Below are 25,042 nucleotides of genomic sequence, written 5' to 3' on the forward strand. Positions count from 1 at the left end.
ACATGTTTCTTTACATTGTTGAGGACGTCTTTCAGTTTTCCATTTTCTTGAAATGTGCTCCTTCGGCCTAGCCCAAAAGTCATCTATTTAGAAAAACATAACTATACACTAGTTTGAACAAAGTAATGGAATCTGGATCTAAGTATAGTATCACTTTTGTGATGAGCTAGTTGTGCACAATAAATTTTTATTGTGCTGATATAGGAAGGGGGGGGAACCAACCGAGACCGATCAGTAGGTTCCTGATGACTAGAAACAGTAGGACGACGCTCTCCAGGGATGAAGGACGGCGCTTGCGCGCAGATTCATTTGGCGCCCGCCCTCCTGCTTTTTCTCCAGCCGCCGTTTTCTTCTGCTTTCGCGCTTCAGCCACCGGAGAACTCCGCCCAAGCGTGACTGGGCTCTGATTGGCTCCTTTGAAAGTCTACGGGCCACCTCATTGGCGAACCCGGGACCCTTTAGAGCGGTGAGTTTGAAACTGCTCGCATTTGGCTTCAAAGCTGGCTCGGAGCAGTGAAGGAAAGGGAGAAGCTGACGCGGTAGCCACCGCTGCCCCTTTTACCACGGGGTAACGTGCCGGGGAGTGTTGCTGGGTCAGGGTCATGCCTGTGGGGTCCACAGGGGTCGGCTCGGGGGCTTCAGAGGGGTAGTATTGAGTAACTGGGTGGGAATTTGGAAGTTGGGCTGGGCAGCGTGGGGCCAGGCTGGGCCTCCGGCGGCTGGGCCCGGCCTTCACCTGCGGGCTCGGGCCTGGGCGTGTGAGTGACGCCGGGTCCCAGCTTTAGAGGGAGGTTTAGGGGAGCCCAGAGCTGGTGGGGTTAAGCCGGGGAGGGCTGCGGCTGCCCTGGTTTCGGAGTTGCGGTCTGGGGTCGCGGTCGGCTTTTCTCTGGAAGAGGCCGCCCACCTGGCTAGGGAGGCTTTAGGGTCGCGGTTGAAGCCAAATCCGGGCATTGGCTCCGCGACACCGAGCGCTGGCGAAGTGCCAGGCTCGGTCCTAGGTCCCTTGTGCGCTCTGCCCTCGCTTCTGGGAGTGGGAAGCAACCACACTTGGGCCAGGTCTCCAGGCCAGTCCATTGGTATTTTACATCCTGCAGCTAGTAGTACTGAGAGCCTTCGGAGGTATTCAAAAGGCCTAACGCTGCATCCTTGATTCAAAAATGGTTATGGCAGGAAAATGGAGGGAGGCTACTCGAACCCAGCTGTGAAATTGACTTAGTTTTTAGCTAAATGAGCTCAACAATTTTATTGTGCATTAGGCATATTAAATCAGGATACTGAAGGAAAGATAATTATCTTAATCATCCATTGCCATTTCGTAAAATTAAAAATTTTTAAGGTTGACACTCATGGCCAGTGTAGTGCAGTTTTGTTCATTTAAAAAGATTTATCTCTATTTCTGTGGAATGATTCTGAAGATGAAAGTGAGAAATAGAACTTAAGGGCCAATTACTCAGAGTATTCAGATGACCTTTATATATGATGTTATCAGTGACGGGTGTGTTAGAAAATCAAGGTAATTATGCTTTGGGTTTCTTCTAGTTATGTTTCATAGGCAAATTTACCAGCCAAGGAAGTCTGGAGTGTCTGGTTATCTGCATTTCAGCTTTTTTTTTTTGACCATTATTTGTGATTTAAAAAAATATATATATATATATATGTGTATATATATGCATATATATATGCATATATACACATATATACATATATATTTTATATGTATATAAACTTGTTCTTGAGATTGTATAGGGCATAATTAGAACTTAGTCTGTGGAATTGCACCTTTTCTTTTAGGGTGCTAAATGATATTTCCTACTCTTTCAAAAAATACCTTGAAAGTGTTGATCATGTTTGTGTATGTGACTGCTAAAAACAGAAAACTCACTTGAGCAAGCTTAAACACTTATGCTTTTAACAATCTAATGAATGTGCAGTGTGACCACATTTTAGCTCCCTAGTCATGTCTTTAAATTATCTTCACAAAATCATAAACCAGTAAATATTCAGTCAAATAGCATTTGTTGAAGTATCTGGGTGTAATTGGCACATACTGGTGCTCCTTAGAAGTATTCCATAAGAAAACAGACTTCTGGTTGTTTGGGAAGGACAGATAAGTTGATGTCTGAATTTAAGGGGTTATTTGATTGAAAGAAGCTAAACACTGATATATGATACAAATATTTCCAGTGTTTTAGGGGTTAAGAAATGTGGGGAAGTCTTATTGCTGGAGTACTTTCCCTTGTAAATATTGTTTTAATGCAATAACTAATATTTATGAAAAGTTAATACTGTACCTAAGCACTGTGGAAAGTACCTTACATATAGTATTTCATTAATAACTTAAACCCCTCTTTTGAATTAGTGGCATATAATCAAATAATTTTTTCATCTCATTTTAGCATCTACCATACCTATTGATTAACTATGGAAGACTATACCAAAATAGAGAAAATTGGAGAAGGTGAGTGCTTTTCAGTAATAAAAAAATGTTTAATGACTTAATGATGCTATAACATCTGTGACATGAAGAAATGTAAATATTTATTAAAATCCAAACTTTAAAGCATCTTACACTACTGTGCATTAATATATATGTCCTTTACATAAATAACTTAAACACAAGAAATAACAAAAATGTTCACATTTCAAGAGAATTGAAATTATTCTAATATGACTCTGACAGCCCCTCTCCCCCATAATCCTGCATTCTTCTAATACTAAGTACTTAAAAAGCAATATTTGTATTTTGAGAAGACTAGCGATATCTTGTGTGTGTGTTGGGGCGAGAAGTAAGGACAGTAGAATTATGTTAAGTTTCGTAATACACTTTTAGTCTCCTACAATTGTTTTTAATATGATAAAATCTTTTTACCTGAATCTTCCGAATTGGTTTCAATAATTGACTATTACACTAATTTAAATAAGTTTCTATTGTGTTCCCCTAGGTTTAAATGATGTGTGTACATGTTTAAGCTATTCTTTAGGTTGGTGCAAAAGTAATTGCAGTTTAAAAGAAAAATAATTGCAAAAACCAAAATTACTTTTGCACGAACCTAATAAAACCAATAATCTAATCATTTGTTCTTTCTGTTGTAATTTCATTAAAGTTTTTAAAGAATATATCCATATGTTATAAATGAGGGATAAAAATATCCCTCTGCCTGTTTTTCCTCCACCAACAGCATATCTTACGTTTTATAGGTGTCTTGATATTATTAACATTCTAAGCTCTCCAGGAACAAATGACATAACTTATAATTTACAATTTGCTACTAGAGTCTAATTTATGTAGGTTCTGTTTGAGGAACATTTCCAACTATAGCTTTAGTGTGCTCCAAAGCCTTACTTGTATAGGAATACTATTGAAAAGCCAGGGGAGGTAGTAGAAGGAATTCAGTAAGATAATAATGACAAGTTTGGGTGGTGATTGGGTTGGAGATAGATTCTTTCTTTTAACTTAAAATTTTATATGATTTTTTTAAAAATAAATTTACTTAAAAATTTTATTATACCCATTCAACTACACTAATTTTGTTACTGAGTTAAAAATAAGTTTGATTAGCATGTCTAAGGCAGATCATTACCTTTTTCTACCTTGGGAGAAACTGATAAAAGCTATAGAATAGCCTCCCTAAAAAAATGTACTCTAGTCACTTTTGAAATTATACTGATGTCATAGAAAAATAGCAAAAGCTATTCAATAAAATTTTACATATAGTTAAGCGGCTCAAGACTTCCTTAAAATTTTCAACCCCAGTTTGAAAAGCACTTATCTAGTGGATTAAGTATACCATGTATATGAACTTGATTTAGCTAACTATGTAATCCATCTCCCTTATTGCCACTTCCATGCCCAGATCCCTTATACTGATATTGTGAAGTCCAACTATCAGAATCAGTGTTCCCATCAACTTCTGAATGGGTCTGAAGCTTTTCTACTATGTGGTAAATAATGTGACCTTTATTGGAGTTAATAAATATTTAATGAAATGTTTTATCCCCATTCTTTTCTGGATGAGGATAGACTATATATTTGAAATGCATAAAGTACTGTATACAGAGTTTTCTGAAAGTGTCACAGTGACTCCTGTTAGTAATATTTCCTGAGCCCAAATCTTTATGCCTGTTCTATGCCTGTCTTATTGCTGGGTAGGATATTTGAATCTTTAGGTTGTGGAGGGTGTCACATAGCAGGCGTTTGTTTTGTCTATTTCAGGTACCTATGGAGTTGTGTATAAGGGTAGACACAAAACTACAGGTCAAGTGGTAGCCATGAAGAAAATCAGACTAGAAAGTGAAGAGGAAGGGGTTCCTAGTACTGCAATTCGGGAAATTTCTCTATTAAAAGAACTTCGTCATCCAAATATAGTCAGGTATGGTATAATATCTGGATTCTAACCATTTTCCCCATGCTATTTAAAATGGGGATTTCAATGTGGGAAATTTACACATTTGCTTAATTTTTGGTATAACCTCACTGGGTGGAAAAAAAATACTATTTTTGTTAATTGAGAATGCTGGGTATGGCATAGGCTGTAAAGCAGGAACAGAGGTAAAGGAGCTTGAGCTTGGTCATAGATACTAGTATTTAGGGCTGAAAATCAAGGTTAATTGGCCATGGGCGAAAAGGAAGACCTTTTCACTGAGCTTTGTTAACTCTCCCAGTCTGAGAGCTCTGGTCTTTAAAGATCCCTTCATCAGAGTCCTAAGATAGGCAGTTAGGTCAGATGAAAAAGAAAGAGGGTTTTGTTTGTTGTTTGTTTATTTGTTTTCTTTTTTCTTTTTAAATATTTGGGCTGGTGTTTTGTGGGTTTGTCTTTCTAAAGGTCCAAGTTAGGATTTAATTGATTGCGGGGGTAAAAGAGGGGTGGTTGGAGATAGGTCAGATATTAAGGTCAGGTATTACTTTAAAATTTATAATTTACTTAATGGAAAGACAAGCTCTGACCAACAAGCAGTCAACCTAAAAATGTTCTTTTGGAATATAAGTGGTTTGACAGCAACTCTTGTATAATACAACTTAACTTCCCATTGCTGCCCTGAGATTTCCTTTCTGAAGTTCTTATTTAGCTCTAGTGAAGGTTTTCACCACTAGGGAAGCTACCATCTCTTCTTTCCCAAAACAGTATGTATTTGTTACAGAAAATTTCTTATAGCCCCACTTTTTATAATAGCCACTGTGAAATTTAGGGAAGTCGTTTTATTTTTTGAGAGAGGTCAGAAATGTGTGCTAGATTTGTTTTTGTTTTTGTCCCTTTTTTTGGTCATAATTGTTTTATTCTTTAGTCTTCAAGATGTGCTTATGCAGGATTCCAGGTTATATCTCATCTTTGAATTCCTTTCCATGGATCTAAAGAAATACTTGGATTCTATCCCTCCTGGTCAGTTCATGGATTCTTCACTTGTTAAGGTAAGAAGCTTGCCTAATTTTATTAGTAATTATCCACTGTGAATGTAAAAGCTCTACTCTATAGAAATGCCTGTGTTTTGTGGCAGTATGCTTGGAAATAGTGTTAGAAAGTAGAATGAGGAAGAAAAGAATATTTCATTTTCTCCCCACAGTCTAGAGATTAATTAGATTGTTAACAGTTAATTTTTTACTAAATAGTGCTTCTAGTTATAAAATGAAAAGTAGTGCCAGAGATAACATAAAACTCAAAAGTATGTGTTATATTGTTGGAAACTAGGATATTCTGGTCTTTTAATTGGCTATTGATGTGTGTAAAACAAAGTGACAAAAGCCTAAGGCAAGATGGTGGTTGTGGTGGCAGGTAGTTTTTTTTCCCCCCTCAATTCTGGTTTTGATTATTGTAGATATTTTCTGTCCAAGTATAAAAGTATACACAATTTTTTTTATAAGTACTGAAGTATATAAGGTAAAAGTGCCTTGTCCTTATACCAGCTTCAGCAAACCACTCCAAGTCACTTACCTCTGAACTACTAAACAGGATTTTCTGATCATTGTATCTATTTAAACATATAATCATACTGTGCTCTTTGTCATTTCTTTTGGAATCTGACCAGTGTCTCCAAAGAGGAAATGAACATGTAAAGATAAAGGATAGAGATGAAAAAGACCAATTTTATTCAAGATAGAAATAGAGTTGCTATAAGTATATAGAGCAGAAGTTTAAGAAACTTTCTGTACAGAAAACGAATTTGTGACTTAAGAATCAAGGACTAAAAATAAGTAAAAAAAGACTAAATGAGTTCATATGGATATATAGATGTGTCCAAAAGGAGAATATTTTTGTCTAAGGTGTGTAAACATGACATTGTATATAAATGGACTTTTTAACCTTAAAATGCTTCTTGTTAATCTCAAATGGCCTGAAAGCTTTTTATGATAGTTAAAGTATTTGTCTATGCCATCTTTGAAACAAACTCACCAAGATTATTTAGAAAATCATTATGTGCTACAGTTAAGTTGCGAACATATTTTCTTCTTCCAGAGTTATTTGTACCAAATCCTACAAGGGATTGTGTTTTGTCACTCTAGAAGAGTTCTACACAGAGACTTAAAACCTCAAAATCTATTGATTGATGACAAAGGAACAATTAAACTGGCTGATTTTGGCCTTGCCAGAGCTTTTGGAATACCTATTAGAGTATATACACACGAGGTATGTAGAATTGTGGTTTGGGGTGCTTTTGAAAATGTGTGATTGCTGGATTGTCTTCTGTATTTCTTCTTTAGTTCAAGAAAGAAATGCTCAAAAAAACATTTCCACTCTGTGCCAGTATCAATTGCTTCTCAGCTCCAAATTCACCCTTCACTGCATGCTATGTGAAAATGGAACTGGAACCTTTAAATGTTTTTCCTTTGCCAGGTTGCAATGTTAAGCTTTTTGTCAGACGAGGGTGCTGAAAAGGCATTGCAGGAGGAAGGGGTTTTCCTTGCTATAGTTTTTAGAATTCTCATTATTTCTTACTAGTAAATCTCATTTCAATCCCATTGTAGTTAATAATCCTTATAGTAAACTTTCCCTCATTCAGTCACTGTGGTTTCTGTCTTGATTGGGTCCTCTCCGATATACAATCAAATTGGCTACAAGACAGGCTTTGTTACTTAAGAAGTACTGTTTCAGATACATTTAGAAGCTACTAAATATAATCATGCTTTCTCAGTGTTATATTGATGGCTTTGCATTTCGTTGTTACATCTGGAGGGAAAGGGAATATTGAGTTGTATAGTAAAGGATTGTAGTCATGCTTCACTGAACGTCCGGGATATTTCTGAGCAGTGTGTCTCTAAAGTCATTTCATCATTGTGCAAACATAGAGAGCATTTACACGAACCTAGATGGTATAACCTGCTATATGTTTAGGCTGAATGGTATAACCTATTTCTCCTAGGCTACAAAGCATTGATCCATTTATGTATCTAAACAGAAAAAGTACAGTAAAAGTACGATATAAAAAAAAAACCAGTTTACCTGTATAGGGCACTTACCATGAATGGAGCTTGCAGGATTGCAAGTTGCTTTGGGTGAGTCACTGAGTGAGTGGTGAATGAATGTGAAGGCCTAGGATAGTACCGTACACTACTGTAGACTTTATAAACATTGTGCATTTAGGCTACACTAAATTATAAGAAAATACCGTACCATTGCTCTATGACATTAAGATGGTTATGATGTCACTAGGCAATAGGAAGTTTCAGCTCCATTATAAGCTTATGGGACCACCATCATATATGCCAGCCATCATGGACCAAAAAGTCATTATGCCACACATGACTATTGGAAAACACTGTCTTCTGTGGAGTTGTCCATCCTTGAGCCCAGACTGTCCCCAAATCAAAACTCATCTGGTTAGATGTGTTGGCTTCTTTTTATCATCCCGTATTATATTATTTTTCCCATGGCTGTAGATTATTTGGTTTCCATTGGCTTAAACAGATGCCATTGACGTCATTAACTCTTAAGTTAGAGGTGATATTGTTACCACTGTGATAAATTATATATACTAAAATAATAAGTCTAGATCACTAATAAACTGTTATGTGACGTATTCATGTTTTTAAAATGTAAGCAGTGCATACACTTTGTACAGTGTCACCCCAAATCCATTATCAAATGGGTTTTTTTTTTTGAAACGATAAGACTTATCTCAATTTTTTGATCCACACTTTGATGATTTGAAAAGCCAGACGTGGTATGCTTTCATCTGTTCTCCCTCCTCCCCCATAATGAATAGAACTTAGAAATGAGATATTTATCTTCCATTTAGTATTTTGTGTATAGTTGACTTTTAAACAATGTTATCAGTGGCACTCATACTGCCTTCTAAAGGACATTTCTAATGAAGTATAAAGGTTTACATTTAGGTAATTCAATGCACCACCTTTATTCAATGTGAAAATTTGCTTTGTAATAGGTAGTAACACTTTGGTATAGATCTCCAGAAGTATTGCTGGGGTCAGCTCGCTATTCGACTCCAGTTGACATTTGGAGTATAGGCACCATATTTGCAGAATTAGCAACGAAGAAACCACTTTTCCATGGGGATTCAGAAATCGATCAACTCTTCAGAATTTTCAGGTATTTCTGTTCTATACTTAAGCTGTTAAGAACTTTAAAGGCAACATGAATATAACAACAAGATTATACTTGAATAATTTTTTGCTTTGCTGTGGCTTTTAGAGCTTTGGGTACCCCCAACAATGAAGTGTGGCCAGAAGTGGAATCTTTACAGGACTATAAGAATACATTTCCCAAGTGGAAACCTGGAAGCCTAGCATCCCATGTCAAAAACTTGGATGAAAATGGCTTGGATCTGCTCTCGGTAAGGAGTGCCCTTTAGACTGACCAATATTATTGATGATTCTGAATGTACTCAACCTTTTACTTGGGAAATAGGAAGAAAACCAACACGTACTGAGATAGGCACACAACTTTATGTCTGTTATGTTTATTGTATTATTAGCTCCATTTTAGGTACTAAAAAATCCTAGTGGTTTTGAGAGGAATTTAGTATTAGTTGTCATTTCCTTTTTTTTTTTTAATCTGATAGACAGCTACAAATATTCTGTGAAGGAAAGGCCAGGGTTAATATACCTTTGTTGTTTTTTTAAGTTGCCTTTCCAGCTTTTTTGTCTCAGTATGTACTGCAGTTTGGTTTATCTTAGTCATAGGTGTTTTTCTTATTGCTTGATAATTGCTTGATATTTTTAGTTATTAAAAGCTTTTTATTGTGAGGACTCCCATTTCTTACTTTGTGCCTTGTTTCCACATCAGAAATCTTAAGAAGAGGACTGATGTAGTTCTTGAAAAAATCTTTCTCTTACCGTATTTTGCTGTGTATAATGTGCACTTTTTTGTCCATATTTGTGAGGAAAAAATAAGGAAGCGCATTATACATGGGTAGTACTAATTCCGTATCTATATAAATGTTTTTAATTCTTTGATTTGTGCTTATGAGTTAAAAGTGTAAATCTAGAAATCAATAACGATATCCGTATGCAAATAATACCTTGAAATACCATAATCGGTTTTGTTGAACTCAAGACAAACTTGCAGCGACAGAGTTCTTGGCCTACTATGATGGGTAAATATCGTGAATTTGTTACCGGTACATAAAATTTCTTGTACCTTGTATCTGTCTGTTCTTGTGTTTTGTAATTATTTGTTACATAAAATGTCTTGTACCATAATATGTTAAAAAATAAAAAATGCTAAAATTCCTTTATAATACAAAAAACAAGTACCTAAATGTAGACAAATAAAAATTTGAATCAAAAAAAGAAAAACGAAAGATTTTTTCCCCTGAAAGTTTGGGCAAAAAACATGAATGCTCATTATACATGGGAGCACATTATACACGGCAAAATACGGTACATTGCCATTCCCAACTAACAGTTTTCTGTAAAAAACGATAAAAACACTGTTAGGATAAAAAAATAAATTGTCCTAGTCCTGCTTCAGGAAGTTTGTTTTAGAACAGTATTTAAGTATGGAGCTTTTAGAAGGAACTAATTTTTATAAATGTTGGGTTACTTGATTCCAGAAAAAAGATTTTGGCAGGTTATGAAACAGAAATATAAATGATTGCATTATCATCATATACATTTTCTAATTGGTCTTTGGGCATCTTTCACACTTTGTAAATCATTGTGCACCAAATTCAGCTCAGATTTCCCAATTATTTATAGTCCAAAGTCTTTTACCTGCTATTCAATATTTTATATATCAGTATTGTTGATTTAACATGAAAGGCCTTCCATATTCTGGGCCCAATCTATTTCTGTAATTCTTGAATACAAAGAATTTCACTTCATTAACAAAACAATCAAATACTATAAATCAGGGTTCCTTGGTCTAGCCACTATTGACATCTTGGCTGGGTCATTTTTTGTTGCTGGGGGCTGGTTATAAGATATTTAACAGAATCCTAGTCCTCTGCCCTGGAGGTGCTGGTAGCACGTTCCACCCCATTGTGACAACCAAAAAATGTCTCCAGACATTGCCAAATGTCCACATGGGGCAAAGTCTCTCCTAGTTGAAAACATTACTCCAGTAAATCATAAATCAGATTTGGTTTCAAATTTCAGCTTTAGCACTCCTTAGCTCTATGAACTTGGGCAAATTACTTAACCGCTTTGAGCTTAAGTAATGTCTTAATTTATAAAGTGGAACTAATACCTACCTTTTGTTGTGAGGATTAAGTAACATGAAAGGTGCTAGATGCAAAATAAGAGCTCAAATGGTAGACAGTAAAACTGTCTTGTCTGCTTGTTGATTTGATTGTCTTTAAGATTAATTCTTTAAGATATAATTTAAGATCAATATAAAACTATTCAGCTTTTTCTGGCAATGTGTAAATTAATTTTAATACTAGATTGTCTTGACTATGATTTGTTTAATGACTCATTTTAACTTTATAACACATTGTGCTCTGGTTTTGTTTTTATTTGGAATTTGCTGGAAGCTACATCAGAAACCACTAGGTTTTCGAGATATCTGTGATTTAAGGAATAATTTATTCTAGAGTTAGAGAGTGAAGTATAGAGGATGAGACATTTATGTGGTTTGCTAATGGAAATAATCATTTAGTAGATTTTCAGTAAAAAGTAGCTTATGACTTATTGGTAGAGAAGTTCAGACTTTACAGAGTTTTTTTAAATGGTTCATTTCTTAAATAAAAACCTTTCTTTTTGTCTTTCCCCCGCAGAAAATGTTAGTTTATGATCCTGCCAAACGAATTTCTGGCAAAATGGCACTGAATCATCCGTATTTTAATGATTTGGACAATCAGATTAAGAAGATGTAGCTTTCTGGCAAAGAGTTAACGTGTGTTGTATGAAGAACACAGTTATATTTCTACTCTCAACTCTATTTTTGTCTTGTGTATTTTTCTTTTCTTTGTTGTAAAACTCAAGCTGCACTTCATTTTCTAATTTCAAAAGTTGTAACTTAAAAATGTAAATATTGTTCTATATGAATTTAAATATAATTCTGTATTATATGTGTGTAGAGCTCACTGTAACAACTATTTGTTACTATAATAAAACTATAAATTTAATGCTGATGTCAGGAATGGGGGAAATTCTGAGTTAGCTTAAACCGTCTCAAACCTTACAGCAGTCTGGTTTTCCTATAGGTGGAACTACTAAGATTTAGGCAAGTATGCTAAGTTCAAAGTTGATAATGCTTTGAAGAATTTGTATGTTCTGAATGTTTAAATTTTCTTGTTAGTGTCTTGCCATGTGGTAACTATGCAACCTGTAAAGATGAATGTTTGTCTACTGGTATTTCAATTTGTGACCTAAATGTTGAAGCATTCAGAATAAGAAAACTATCCAAATTTGAGAAATGTTAAATTTATAGAGATTTTCATTAACTTAGAAAACTAACATTAGAGCATGCTTGGAGTTTGCTAAGTTTTACAGTCAAAGATCAAGGACTGTCCACAGCAGGGAGGAACAGTTTAAGAGAATTTATGACTCTCCTATTTTTAGGTAGGTTATCAAAGCTGTTTGTCTGGTTGAATTCTTATGCCTTGATCAGAGGTAATAACTATACAAAGGAGTTACTTATCGTGGTTTTCAGTTGTAACTTTAAAACTTTATTTGCAAATTTTGACATAGTGTTTATTAGCAGCCTTCTTAGAAGGTTCTAATGTATAAGTGTTTAGCTCAAGTCACTAACTTTGGTAATTAAATTGTTTAATAATGCTGCTCATTGTGATTCTTAAATTATTTGTTAAAGCCAAGAGACATGTCTGTAAAAATAGTTTTATCATTTTTAGTGTACATCTATCCTGTGACCAGGTGGCCTCTATTTTTCCCCCTGGTTACTCATGGCTAGAACAGGCATTCCTTAGTTATTGATCCTGACACCTAATTGATTGGATATGTAAAGGGTGATCTACCTTATCTATGCTGTCTTGGAATTTTTTCACTCTGTAAGACAAAGTGGGTCACTTTCTTTGGCAGTGGGACTTGTAAGATGAGAAGTTGGTGGTCTTGTTCTAGGTCCTTTGATGGAGGCCTGCAGTAAGAGAATGCGGAGCCTAGAAATGGACCTCATTTGGGGTCATAATGTGGAGAGTTACTAAGAATTTATGGTAGGAATTTGGTAAATGAAAAGTCACAAAAGATTTAATTGAGATGGTGAAATGGCATATCTACAGACATGTTTTCTTAACCTGTGAAGTAAAAAATGATGGTTTTCAAATTGTGGATTACAACCTTTTAGTGGTCAGGACCAGCATTAATCAAGCATCCTCACCCGGTCTCTTGCCCCATGTAGAAGAGAAACAATTGGCCTATATTTTATAATTATTTCTGGTACTTTTGTTTCAGTAATATATATATACATGGGTGTTTAAACTGTTTAAATGTTTGGGGCCTTGTGGATTTGGTAGAAGCAGCATGGAACCTCACTGCTATTGCTCCATGGAGTCTAATTGTTTGAAAAGTCTATAATTCATCAATTTAGAACCTACTTTGTGGACCAGGGCAATGAGATGGTAGAACACTCATCAATTGCTATAATGAGTGACCTACACTGTTCCACGTAATTTGTGTAGTCCTATGTAAAGTGTTTATGTCAGCTTCAGTGACTGGACGAACAGCTACCGAAGTGGATCATCTCATGCATATTTTTCAATTGGCTTGTGCTTGATTAATTTCAAAATGGAGTTTGTCTCTGGCCCAGTCGTTCTTAAATCTCGTGCACTAGGAACACCTGGGACTAGCTGGTTCTGCCCTGAACAATTCGGAAATGGAAAATTGGGAAATGTATTCCAGGAATTATTTTTTCAAACATTCCCCAAGTTGATTCTGATGCAGCCAGTTATCACCATTTGATGGTGAGTTTGACAACTTTGGACCTACATCTAGTTTTAGTTGTCTCAAAACTTCATGACGTCGTGCAGTATCTTTAACTTGTTCTATTTCTGTTTCAGCCTGTACTCTAGAGGGGAGAGGGCTGTGTATTTCAGCACCAATCTAAGACTCATGCGCTGGAACATACATTGACAATTGCTCTGTCTGAAGACTACAAGTCTCTAGAGGAGGGTATTTAAATTTGTTTCTTCAAGTTTAAATATATAAGCAGTTACAAGTGCCTGAAGAGCCTTTGAAACAATCTTGTACCTTAGTTCCAGTACCAAACTAGTTCACAACAGGTCAGCTTCAGTCCTGTCCCTGTTAAGATACTTGTCATAGTCACACTGGAGTCAGGGAGGGTCCGTTTTGCATTGAGGACAGAGCAAAGACGGGTGCCTGTGGAATGTGAAATGAAGAGCATAGTGAGCATTATTCACACAGGTTTGTGACAAGATATAGAGTATTGAATGACTAAAGGAAGGAAGGAAGGATAAAGCTTTCCTGAAGAGGGAGAATGCTTTCTGACTTAAAAACAGCGTTTAGGAAAAGGCACAGGTGGGGTACTCATGGTATTGACAAGGATGGTAACGTGAGACCTTTTGGAGAAGGAGGTGAAGTTGAATGAAGTATTTGGAGACAAGAATAGACATTTTCAATCCCATGCCATGGTGGAAATACCAAGTTTCTAAGACACTTGAAAAGCTTCAGGGGGCGGCCGGTTAGCTCCGTTGGTTAGAGCGCGGTGCTCTTAACAAAAAGGTTGCCAGTTCGATCCCCACATGGGCCACTGTGAGCTGCGCCCTCCACAACTAGATTGAAACAACTACTTGACTGGAGCTGAGGGGTCCTGGAAAAACACACTTAAATATAAATAAAAAAGGTTAAAAAAGCTTCAGAAGAAATGAGAGTCATAGACTTCATTGTTGAGGAGAAAAGATAGAAGCCTGTCCTCTACAGCTGAGGGTCTGTGGTTTTCCAACTTGCATTAGGATCTCCTGGAGAGCTTGAAACGTTTCTGGTCCATTTCCAGAATCTGGTTCAGTAGGTCCTATGTGACTGAATATGCTTTAAGTTCCCAGGTGATGATGCTGATGGTCCAGGGACCACACTGCGAATCACTACATAGGTAGTTTGCAGAATTGTGGATAACTGAACAGAAGTTCCGTCGACTTCCTTCGTAAAAAGGTCTTTATTGCTCATAATCATTGTCTTCACTGAGGCTTCTAATATTGGTTGTGTAAAATAGTACTGATAAAAATGTATGCCTATTGACCTTTCAAAGAACCTACAAACTTTGGAGGAACGTTTATATATGAGTGCCTACTTTTTACCAGTCAGGAGTACAGATCTGTAGAACACACTTTTCTACAGGCAGTAATTCTTTCCCTTGAGATAGGATTTCAAAACCATGCTATCTGTTAAGGAAATACTGCAACAACAAAAAAGCAGAAGATATTAGGAGAATTTATTTGCTAATGAGTATTAGTAGTTCTTTGTAAAGAGCTTCGTAGTAATTAAGTAGCATATGCTATTTCAATAGACAGAAACTTCCTATGCTATAAAAACGCTCTTAACTATATAAGCAAGAATAATTATACCAAATAGTCAAGTTCTTCAGATAAGCTCTGAAGCTTGAGCTTTATCAGTGTAAATGAGTTCGCCCAAAGGGTTTAGTCAACGGGGAATATTCTATTAAGAATAGTATATACAAAGGCATAGAGGAATACAAGGGTGCAATACATTGCAGTAAGATAAAGTTATTTGTTCCAGTTAGAACATAGAATGTATGTGGGTGAGCAGTGGAGGATGGGATGGCAGTCCTGAAAAGTTGTGTAGGTCATGCTAAAGAGCTGAACATTTTCCTGCAGGTGATGGAGAGACAATGAAGGCTTTAATGCTGGAGAATGACATGATCAGACTAAAATCTGGAGGGTGAAAGGATAGTTCCAGGCAACAAAGATTAGGAACCCAAAACGCAAGAGAATATGTCCGGGGACCCCACAGCTGGAAAGCCAGCCTCTAGAGTTTTTTTGTGTGCCTCACAATAATCGTACATGTTTTCATAACTTTTAAAATTAAGAATAAAGTGTTAAAAAAAAATACCATAACATTCTGTATAATACAGAGAGAAAAGATCCATTTCCCAGCTGAGCATGAGCCGTGTGTCTCAATGGTTCTGGGATCATGACAAACGTATTTATATGCAAGAAAATACAAATGTATTCACGAAATGCATTCACTACTTCTAAGATCCAAGTGGGAAGCAGAGCATGTGCTCCATCTTAAATCTTGCTAGAGTTTAAACATAATTTTAGAATTGCTTTTTGGCTTATTGTTTGAAATACTTCTCATGCACAAGCATTAATGAAAAGGCTCAGAACGTAAAAAGATTGTCATTTTCTAGGTGAGCACAAAACAATTTGACCAGTCAACATCAACCTGAAGCCCCATAAGGTGGATGACAAATGCAGTGTTATATATGTGTTGGGAGCTCGTAATTACCGGTGCTAACAGGTTATAGCCGCTTGGGTAACCCCAAAGAGCAAACATCGTACCTCCCTCTCCCCTGATTTTGGCATTCACTATGTGACTCACCACTTTGGGCAATAAATCTTACTTCCTAGTGACATAAAATCTTACAATTGAATGGGATTTTGGACATCATGCAGTTCAATCATTTTCCCAAGGAGCCTGTGAATTTCAGCAGCAGAGAGAAATAGAACCTAGGTTTTCTGACATCTAAAGGGATCCCTACTCCGTTTCAGGTAGGCTTGATAATGAAGTTGCGATCAATAATGGACTCAAGAAAGAAATTGTGTATTTTGAGGTAAAATAGATAGCAGAGAACCGAAGTAATTGGTGGGGAGAAAATAGAAGTCAGATCAGAGAAAGCTGCATAGATTTTCAGTTTCTAGAAATTAAAAGTGAAATAACCAACAAAGCAAGTAGCATATACAAGCCAAGTACACTCTAAGGAAGAGGTATTGAATTGTAAGATCCGTAGTGGTTTTCAGTCTCTACTTCCTTTTGGAGGGTAATCTGGGATTTAGCTCAGATTGCTACAGGTATTTTTAAATAGCCACGTGCTAAAAAACCAACCAAACAAACCCAAAAGAACAGACTACTGCAATTTAATTATCAGATAATAAGCATTGTGGTAATTATTACATATTCATAAGGTCTCATACTAGAATAGCTAATGTACGTATAAAAGGAAAAAAGCAAAGAGCTCAACTCCTATGTTTTCTCAAGAGAAATAACTCCTGTGTTACCATGTTTGGAATATTTCCTGGCATGGCCAAAAAGCAAGGAATAAATAAACACAATAATTCAGTGTGCCTAATGGCAAAAAATAAAAGAATTATTCACAAACAGAAAACTGGACTTTGGAGCAGATGTTTATTTAAAATACAAACAGCAACTCCTCCTTTTCCTGTTATCTCCAATTATGTGATGCAACATTTTTACCAGAAGGAGAGCTTTTTAAAAGCAGCCTTCCAGGGAGAGAATAAACAATACTATATTTGGCCAGCAGCTGCTTTTGGAGAATGAGATGTCAGCAAAGCTGAATGTTGTTTAAGGGAAACCAATTATCCAGCTACCTTTGACTTGGATCAGAGTAAATAAGGCACTTCCCTATTTGCTCTGAAATGTTTTGTCTAGGACTTAAATATTAGATATTAGTCAGATATTTCACTTCCTCTGTCATTTGCTATGTGGAGCAAATGGATTTAAAGAAGTAGTCCTTGTGTTTGATTTTGCTGCTAGAACCACTTTAGGTCATCCCATGCTTCACCAAGCTGTTGCTTCTCTGCTTATTCACCAGCCACTATTTATTGTGTTCAGTTTAAAGCAGTGTTGACGGACACATGAAAACCCAGAGAACCTAGTGACATAGAGGGTGGTTGCATTTGCTGACTATGCAAATGGTCAAATAATTGAAAGTTTATGAGTAATGTCTCATGTAGAATTTGAAATAATGCAGATACTCCCAATTTTTGAAAATTGTTTTTGAGGTTGGCAAGCCGAGTGAACTGTAGAACTGGTTGATGCTGTTACCCCGCTGTGATTTGCTTGTAAGACTGGAGTAGCAGCGGCCCTTTGTCAGGCTGGGGTTTCCCTGAGTTAGAGCTGCAGGTGTCTATAGTGACGACTCTGTACTTATTTTAACATTTTCTGTTTTATAATTTGAAATATTTTTACATTCTGAAGCAATCTCAACACTCATTACATGGAGGTAACAATGCTAGTGCTGAAAAATAGGCCAGAAAATGAACCATTTTAGAGTCAGCTTTGGATGTGCTCTCATGTCACCAAGAAGTCCAAACAACTCCCACGGTACATTTTTGAGTGAGTATTCCACGAAATGTTAGTGATAATCTTGAGAAAATAAAAAGCAGCGTTAAAGCAAATAAAATGCAATAGTTGTAGATTTTAAGGAAGCATTTCCCTACTTCATGCTTACTACTGTGCAAAAAACCGGCATTGAGTTGTGCAAGTTCTGTATAAAAATCAGTATATGATTTTTCATAGAAACAGTTTTAGAAAATAATTCTGGGACGACACAGGTTTGATGATTCTCTAAATGTTTGTTTATCCAACAAATATGTCCTGACCATGCATTACGAGCCAGACACTGTGCTAGGATGTGAGGACACAGTTCAGCTACACAGACTCATCGTAGGGGAGACGGGTTACATGCAAGTAAAGAAATGTAGTGGGATGTTAGACTGGGACTCTTCCTGCACGTTCTTACTGAGGCCAATCAGATGGTTATAGTTATCAGAATTCCATATCTGGCATGCAAATTGACAAAGAAGTGACTTTAAGAACCTGTCCCACAACTTGTAGGCCCAGGATGAGCTACACAAATTTCCAGAGCCCAGTGCAAAATGAGAAGGTAGGGCCTCTTGTTAAAAACTTACCAGGAAATTTTAGTAGCAGCAGAATGTTAAAACCAAGCACAGGGCCCTTCAAAGTGAGGGGTCCCGTGTGACTGCACGAGCCACATGCCTGTGGCTGGACTTGCGTAGGTCCTTCATCCAAAGAAAGGACAAAGGCTTAAGAGTGGAGAGGAGAGATTTTGGGGGTGGTAATCTTTGCAGAGCTGTGCTGTGCTTCAAGACTGTTTCCTTATAGTCCAAGTCTAAGGGGAAGTGGTTCAAAGGCACCCCTTGAAGAGCTCTGAAGACGTTTCATGTCACTGTGAAACAGAACCAGAGCCTGCTTGAGGCATGAAGAAACGTAAGAACTGTGACCAGGAGCCTAACTCCTGCCCACCAGATCTACAAGACAGAACACCACTGTGAGGGGACCCACTTGCATGTCTAGTGCTTGTGGGACCTTGAGTTGATTGCCTAACTGGATTAGCACCAAGAGGGAGAACAAAGACTAGAGAGGGCGGATTCGGGTCAGTCTGCACTTGCCACATGGCATTAAGCCTACCTCTAAAACTTAGGATAACGGAGTCTCTTCCTGCCCTTTAGAACAGCCAGGCCTGTATTACACATCCTCCAAGCTCTTTGTAGAGTTAAAATTTAATATATTGTGAAATACATAAATATTTTTGATATGAACTGTAAATAGCAATATACACTGCCGCCATGCATCCATAACCCAATGTCTTTATTACTGTATGTTTGAAACCCTCAATGTATCTGTCCCTAATCACATCTTCCTTTCCCCCAAAAAAGATTTATTTCTTTATACTTTTTCAGTTTTATTTATTTCACCTGTATATCATTTCTATCGCTCTGTTTATCTGTCTGTCTTCATTATCATCGTATTATATGCTTTTATGCTTTATATAAAGGATATGAAAGATCCTGAAATTTATTTAGTTTGGCTTTGGGAGATTCATTCATGTTGATAAATGTAGCTATAGTTCATTTGCCTTCACTGCTGTAGAGTATTCCATCGCCTGACTACCGCAATTCATTAATCTCTTCTATTTCTAGACACTAGTTTCTCATGTTTTGCTTTTATGAACAATGCTGCTATAAGTTTTATTCTACAGAAACAATTGTTTCTATTTGCTCCTGTGCAAGGGTGTTTGTTTTGTTTTGTTTGGCTGCTCCGTATCTCAGAGACCTGACCCACATAGGTTGCGTTTCCTAGACTCCTGTGTCACCTGGCTTGCTTCTGGACTTAGCTAATGGGAGGCCCTGGCAGGAGACTGGGGACAGAGGGAGGAGAGAAGTTAGAGTGCTTATCTCTCTCCAGTTCAGGTGGTGTCACTTCTGCACCTCTGGCTCCCACTGCTCAGGTCTACCCTGGTTCTGATTCTCTCCAGAGGCTCCAACTCACTCATGTCTTCCGTAGCACCCCTTTTTTTTTGGTCTCTGTAGACTGGGGTGGTAGTGGGTTCTGAAGTGTTTAGTCCCTGGTGGCCTCACTGTGTACTGTTTCACTTCTCAGCTCTTTCAATCCCCAGGCAACCAATTTCTTAGATTAAATCCCTTATATTTTAATATTTGTAATGTTTTTGGTGTTCCTGTTACATCCTAATAGATAGGTTGTGCAAATTCAACTACAAATTATTCTCCAAAGTGCGCATACCAATTTATACTTCTACCAACAGTGTATAAGAATTCCCATATTAAGTATTGTCAGACTTTTTAAGTTTTGCTAATCTTACTGGTCTGAAACAATGTTTCCCTGAGGTTTTAGTTTCCTTCTCTTGAACTGAGGGTCTTTCTATATGTTACTGACAATTCAGGTTTTCCTTCTGATGAATTCCTTGTTTACCTATTTATTTGATTGTTTGATTCTTAGTGATTTATAGGAGTTGCTTATATTCTACATGAAAATTTTGTGGGTTATATGTGTGGCAAATATCTTCCTCCATCCTTTGTCTTGCCATTTTTCAGTGATGTCTTTTCATGGACAAATGTTTCTAATTTTAATGTGGTGCTCACATAGTTTAATTGTTTCCTTGAGCTGCATGGGACAGTGTTGATGGGATTGGATTCACCAGTTAAGAGCTAAGTTGTACAACCAGGCTACCAGTATTGACAAACCCCTGCAACCCAGAAACCCTCCACAGGACATGTGCAGAGAAGTGGCTTTGCCGCTGGCTAGTCAATGAACAATACGCCAGCACTTCCCGTTAGAAGGATGAACTCAGGAAGGGAAATATGGGGGGAGCATGGAGGGTGCATGGCTTCATTGGGGGCACCTCTCAGGCTTTTCTAGCCCAATAATACTTCAGACTCAGCAGAACACAAGCCTATAGTGGGAATATGTTTCTTTCAGTTAAACAGCCTAACTTGAGAAGTTTATTGCACGGGGCAAGTCCCTGAAATGTAAGCAGGTCTGTTCAATGTGGCCAACTGGCAACATTGGCCGTTGGGCTGGAGAAGAGAACACACAGGCCGTGTGCAGCTGGATCCTCACCCTGCCCCAGGAAGCAGATAAATCCAAGCACGACTCCTCAGCAGGCTGAGGAAAATGAGCTCAGGACCAGCCTGCCTCTCTCCTGGCTGCAGGGGCCTGCATTCATCTCTCCCCTGCATTCTCTCCCCTGCATTCATCTCTCCCCTGGCCACGGCAGCTTCTAGCACAAACCCACTGTGACAATTGACACCCCAGAACAAAGGTCGGGAGCTCTCGTAATATTTGTATTTTAGAATAGTTAGTACTTGCATATAATATTTAAAAATTCAAACAGTATAACAAAAAGTACACAAGCCTTGCTTCTTTCTTGTCTTTATTATCTGGCATCCGACCTCTCACTTCCCTCTTCTAACATTATCCAATTCAAGCAAATATGAATATATATTGTTATACCTCCCTATTTTTACACAAGAATAGCATATTACACAGATTTTTTTTGTTTTGTTTTTGAAAAAACAACAGATCTCGGAAATGTTTGATCAAGAATTTTAAAATCAGGCTTTAAATTAATTAAATATTTCCTATGCATTGACTCATTCTGATAATTTTCTCTTACGTTATCTCCTACCACAATTTAAATTTTTTTCTTACAAGAATCTGTGGTCTGCTACCAGTCGACGTAAGTATAAACAGGGTGTTTTTTTTATTTTTAATGTTTCAGAATCAAAAAAAGGTCATAAGATGTGTTTGTTGAAGAAAATTTGGAGAATAGAGGAAAGCACAAAGAAGAAAATCAAATTTAATAGTAATTCTACTAACCGGAAATATTCCAGTGATAACCATTATAGTGTACAGAAGCCAGTATTTTATAATAGATATACTACATGTCTCAGTAAAACAAATTACAAATTAACATGTATTTTAAACTGTAAAGTGGAAAAGCATTAATCAATACTTGTTTATTAACCATAAAATCACAAATGTTCAAAATCCTAGCTCATTGGTGACAACAGTGTGATGTATTGGTGTTTGTGTTAACTTGCTCTCTCTATATATACAGAGGGTACCAAAAAAATGTACACACATTTTAAGAAAGGAAAAAAACTATTAAAATTAGAATACTCATACTGATATATACTGGTAACAAAAGATGAATACAAGTTACGTGTATACATTTTTTTGGCACCTTATTATATTTATTTTTTCTATATATATTCCCACAGTACATATTATTTTTAAAAGGATTCTTAAATAGGGGCACATATTGATTCTGTGCCTAGTGTAAAGAATCACATCACCTCTCTATTCAATTCAATGCATTTCAACAAGTATTTATTCACTACTTTGATTGTAATAGTAATTCCCTACATTTGTGTACAGTACCACTGTTTACAAATGTTTTACTTGCTTTTCTGAACATCACATTGAGGGAGGCAGCGCTCATTCTCGTTGGCTGGATGAAGACACAGGATCACAGAGGTTACGTGCCTTGTCCGAGGCCCTGTGGCTAGTTTGGTAGAAGAGTTGTAGATTTGGATCCCAAGTCGGGTTCTCATTCCACCAGACCATGGTGCAGACAGAAGAAAGAAACACCTTACATTCCCAGACATCTTTACATCTTTAGGTGTACAGGGTAGTTGATGAGACAAGTTGCAAAAGCATTAGACACCAGATGAGAAAACACTTAGCCTAACAGAGGTGAAAATGACCACCCCCATCAGACCTTATGCACGCTCTGTTTAGTCAGTTCCCACCACTTCTCCCTGTTGCCTTACTCGGTCTTCTTCATGCATCTGTGGTACCAGCCTGGACCTTGAAGTTCTTTGAGGAAGTGCTCCTGATGAGAAGTTAGGAAGAACTTCAACTGAGTTGTGATCCTCAGAGTTTCAGATTGCAGGCAAGGCAGATAATGTGCACATCTCTAGCAATGGACATTTTTAATCTACAAGTGAGAATTACACCTTAATTGTGTTTTTCCTGTGGCTTAAAAGTGCTTTTCACCTGTTCGTTCAAATGTTCATTTACTCATTCAAGTTTGAATTCAGTAAGCATCCCTGAGGACACAGCATGTGCTCGGTGTCCTAGAGCACGCTGCTCTCTCTAGAGGAGGACAAGATCAATAAAACATGAGATTCCTTTAAGGATCTCCATTTCCACATGATTCTTCTGGTTATCAAGCAACAGACTTCGAATCCAGTGTTATTAGATGACACGCAATCCACACTTTCAACCTAGACACAACTTGCGGGACAGCTCTGTGAAGGTATCATATAGCTAAAGCACAGGTCAAGAGCGTTTCATTTCCTTTTGATACCACAGTCACTTTTTTAAAAAACCAATGTTTTTATTTTTCAATCACAATTGACGTACAATATAATATTAGTTTCAGGTGTACTATATAGTGATTAGACATTTATATAACTTATGAGGTGATCACCCCGATAAATCTAGTACCCATCTGACACCATACATAGGTATTACAATATTATTGCCTATGTTCCCTATCCTGTACTTTACATCCCTGTGACTATTTGTAACTACCAATTTGTACTTCTTAGTCCCTTCACCTTTTTCACCCATCCCCTAACCACCCTCCCATCTGGAAACTATTAAATATTCTCTATATCTATGAATTTGTTTCATTTTATTTTGTTTTTTAGATTCCACATATAAGTGAGATCATATGGTATTTGTCTTTCTCTGTCTGACTTATTTCACTTAGCATAATACCCTCTAGGTGCATCCATGTTGTTGCAGATGGCAAGATTTCATTTTTTATAGCTGAGTGTAATATTCCACTGTATAAATGTACCACTTTTTTTTAGAAAACAATGTTACCTTTAATGAACACTTTGTTTTTCTTTTTTAAAAATTTACTGGGCTGACATTGGTTAGTAAAATTATATAGGTTTCAAGTGTACATTACTATAATACATCATTTATATATTGCATGTGTGTTCACCACACAGCCAGTTCTCCTTCCATCATCATATATTTGACCCCCTTTATCCTCTTCTATAACCCCCTCCTTCCCCTCTCATAACCACTAAACTGTTGTCAGTGGTAATTGTTTGTTTTCTTGTTCATTTGTTGCTTTCAGTTTTATATCCCACATATAAGTAAAATCATATGGTTCTCAACTTTTTCTGTCTGACTTATTTCACTTAGCATGATAATCTCAAAATCTATCCATGTTGTCACAAATGGCAATATTTCATCTTTTCTTATGGCTAAGTAATATTCCATTGTATATATTTATATACACATACATACCACGTTTTCTTTATCCATTCATCTATTGATGGACACTTAGGTTGCTTCCATATCTTGGCTATTATAAATAATGCTGCAATGAATATATGGTTATATATGTCTTTTGAATTAATGTTTTGGGTTTTTTCGGATAAATACCCAGAAGTGGAATTGCTGGGTCCTTCTTTGTCTCTTGTAGCCTTTGTTTTAGAGTCTATTTTGTCTGATAAGTATTGCTACTCCAGCTTTTTTTGTTTGTTTGTTTTCATTTTCATGAAATACCTTTTTCCATCCCTTTACTTTCAGTCTATGTGTCTTTCAATTTGAAGTGAGTCTCTCAAAGGCAGCATATGTAAGGGTCTTGTTTTCTTATCCATTCAGCCACCCTATCTTTTGATTGAGCATTTAATCCATTTACATTTAAAGTAATTGTACATAGATATATAGTTATTGTCATTTTATTATTTCTATTTGAGGGTTTTTTTCTTCTTAAAAAAGTACCTTTAACATTTGTTGCAATACTGGTTTGGTGGTGATGACCTCCTTTAGCTTTTCCTGGGAAGCTCTTTATCTCTCCTTCAATTTTAAATGATAGCCTTGCTAGATAGAATAATCTTGGTTGTAGGTCCTTGCTTTTATTTACTTTGACTATTTTGTACCAATCCCTTCTGGCCTGCAAAATTTCTGTTGAGAAGTCAGCTGACAGTCTTATGGGAGCTCCCTTGTAGTTAACTAACTGCTTTTCTCTTGCTGCTTTTAAGATTCTCTCTTTGTCTTTAACCTTTTGCATTTTATTATAATTATGATGTGTCTTGGTGTGGGCCTGTTTGGGTTCATCTGTTTGGGACTCTCTGCACTTCCTGGGCTTGCATGTCTATTTCCTTCACCAGGTTAGGGAAGTTTCCATCATTATTTCTTCAAATAGATTTTCAGTTCTTTGCTCTCTCTCTTCTCCTTCTGGTACCCCTATGATGTGAATGTTGGTATGCTTGATGTTGTCCCAGAGCCTCCTTAAACTATCCTCATTGTTTTTGGATTATTTTTTCTTTTTGTTGTTTGATTGGGTGTTTTCTGCTACCTTATCTTCCAAATCGCTGATTCAGTCCTCTGCGTCATCTAATCTGT

General features: G+C 36.9%; 1 protein-coding gene across 2 annotated transcripts; it reads left to right on the forward strand.

Annotated features, from left to right (window-relative positions):
* Window positions 1–332: 332 nt before the first annotated feature.
* CDK1 (cyclin dependent kinase 1) lies at window positions 333–12,174 on the forward strand. Of its 2 annotated transcripts, none has more exons than XM_033131416.1 (8): window positions 333–466; window positions 2,397–2,458; window positions 4,214–4,370; window positions 5,284–5,407; window positions 6,450–6,620; window positions 8,377–8,540; window positions 8,643–8,784; window positions 11,170–12,174. In XM_033131416.1, exons 2-8 carry the CDS (start codon window positions 2,422–2,424, stop codon window positions 11,266–11,268), a joined length of 894 nt encoding a protein of 297 aa, XP_032987307.1. In that variant the 5' UTR covers window positions 333–466; window positions 2,397–2,421; the 3' UTR covers window positions 11,269–12,174. The 2 variants fall into 2 exon arrangements, with proteins under 2 accessions (XP_032987307.1, XP_032987306.1); XM_033131415.1 differs by lacking the exon at window positions 333–466 and adding an exon at window positions 469–568.
* The last annotated feature ends 12,868 nt before the right edge of the window (window positions 12,175–25,042 follow it).

Source organism: Rhinolophus ferrumequinum, chromosome 16 (assembly GCF_004115265.2).
Source record: "Rhinolophus ferrumequinum isolate MPI-CBG mRhiFer1 chromosome 16, mRhiFer1_v1.p, whole genome shotgun sequence".
Lineage (NCBI taxonomy): Eukaryota > Metazoa > Chordata > Mammalia > Chiroptera > Rhinolophidae > Rhinolophus > Rhinolophus ferrumequinum.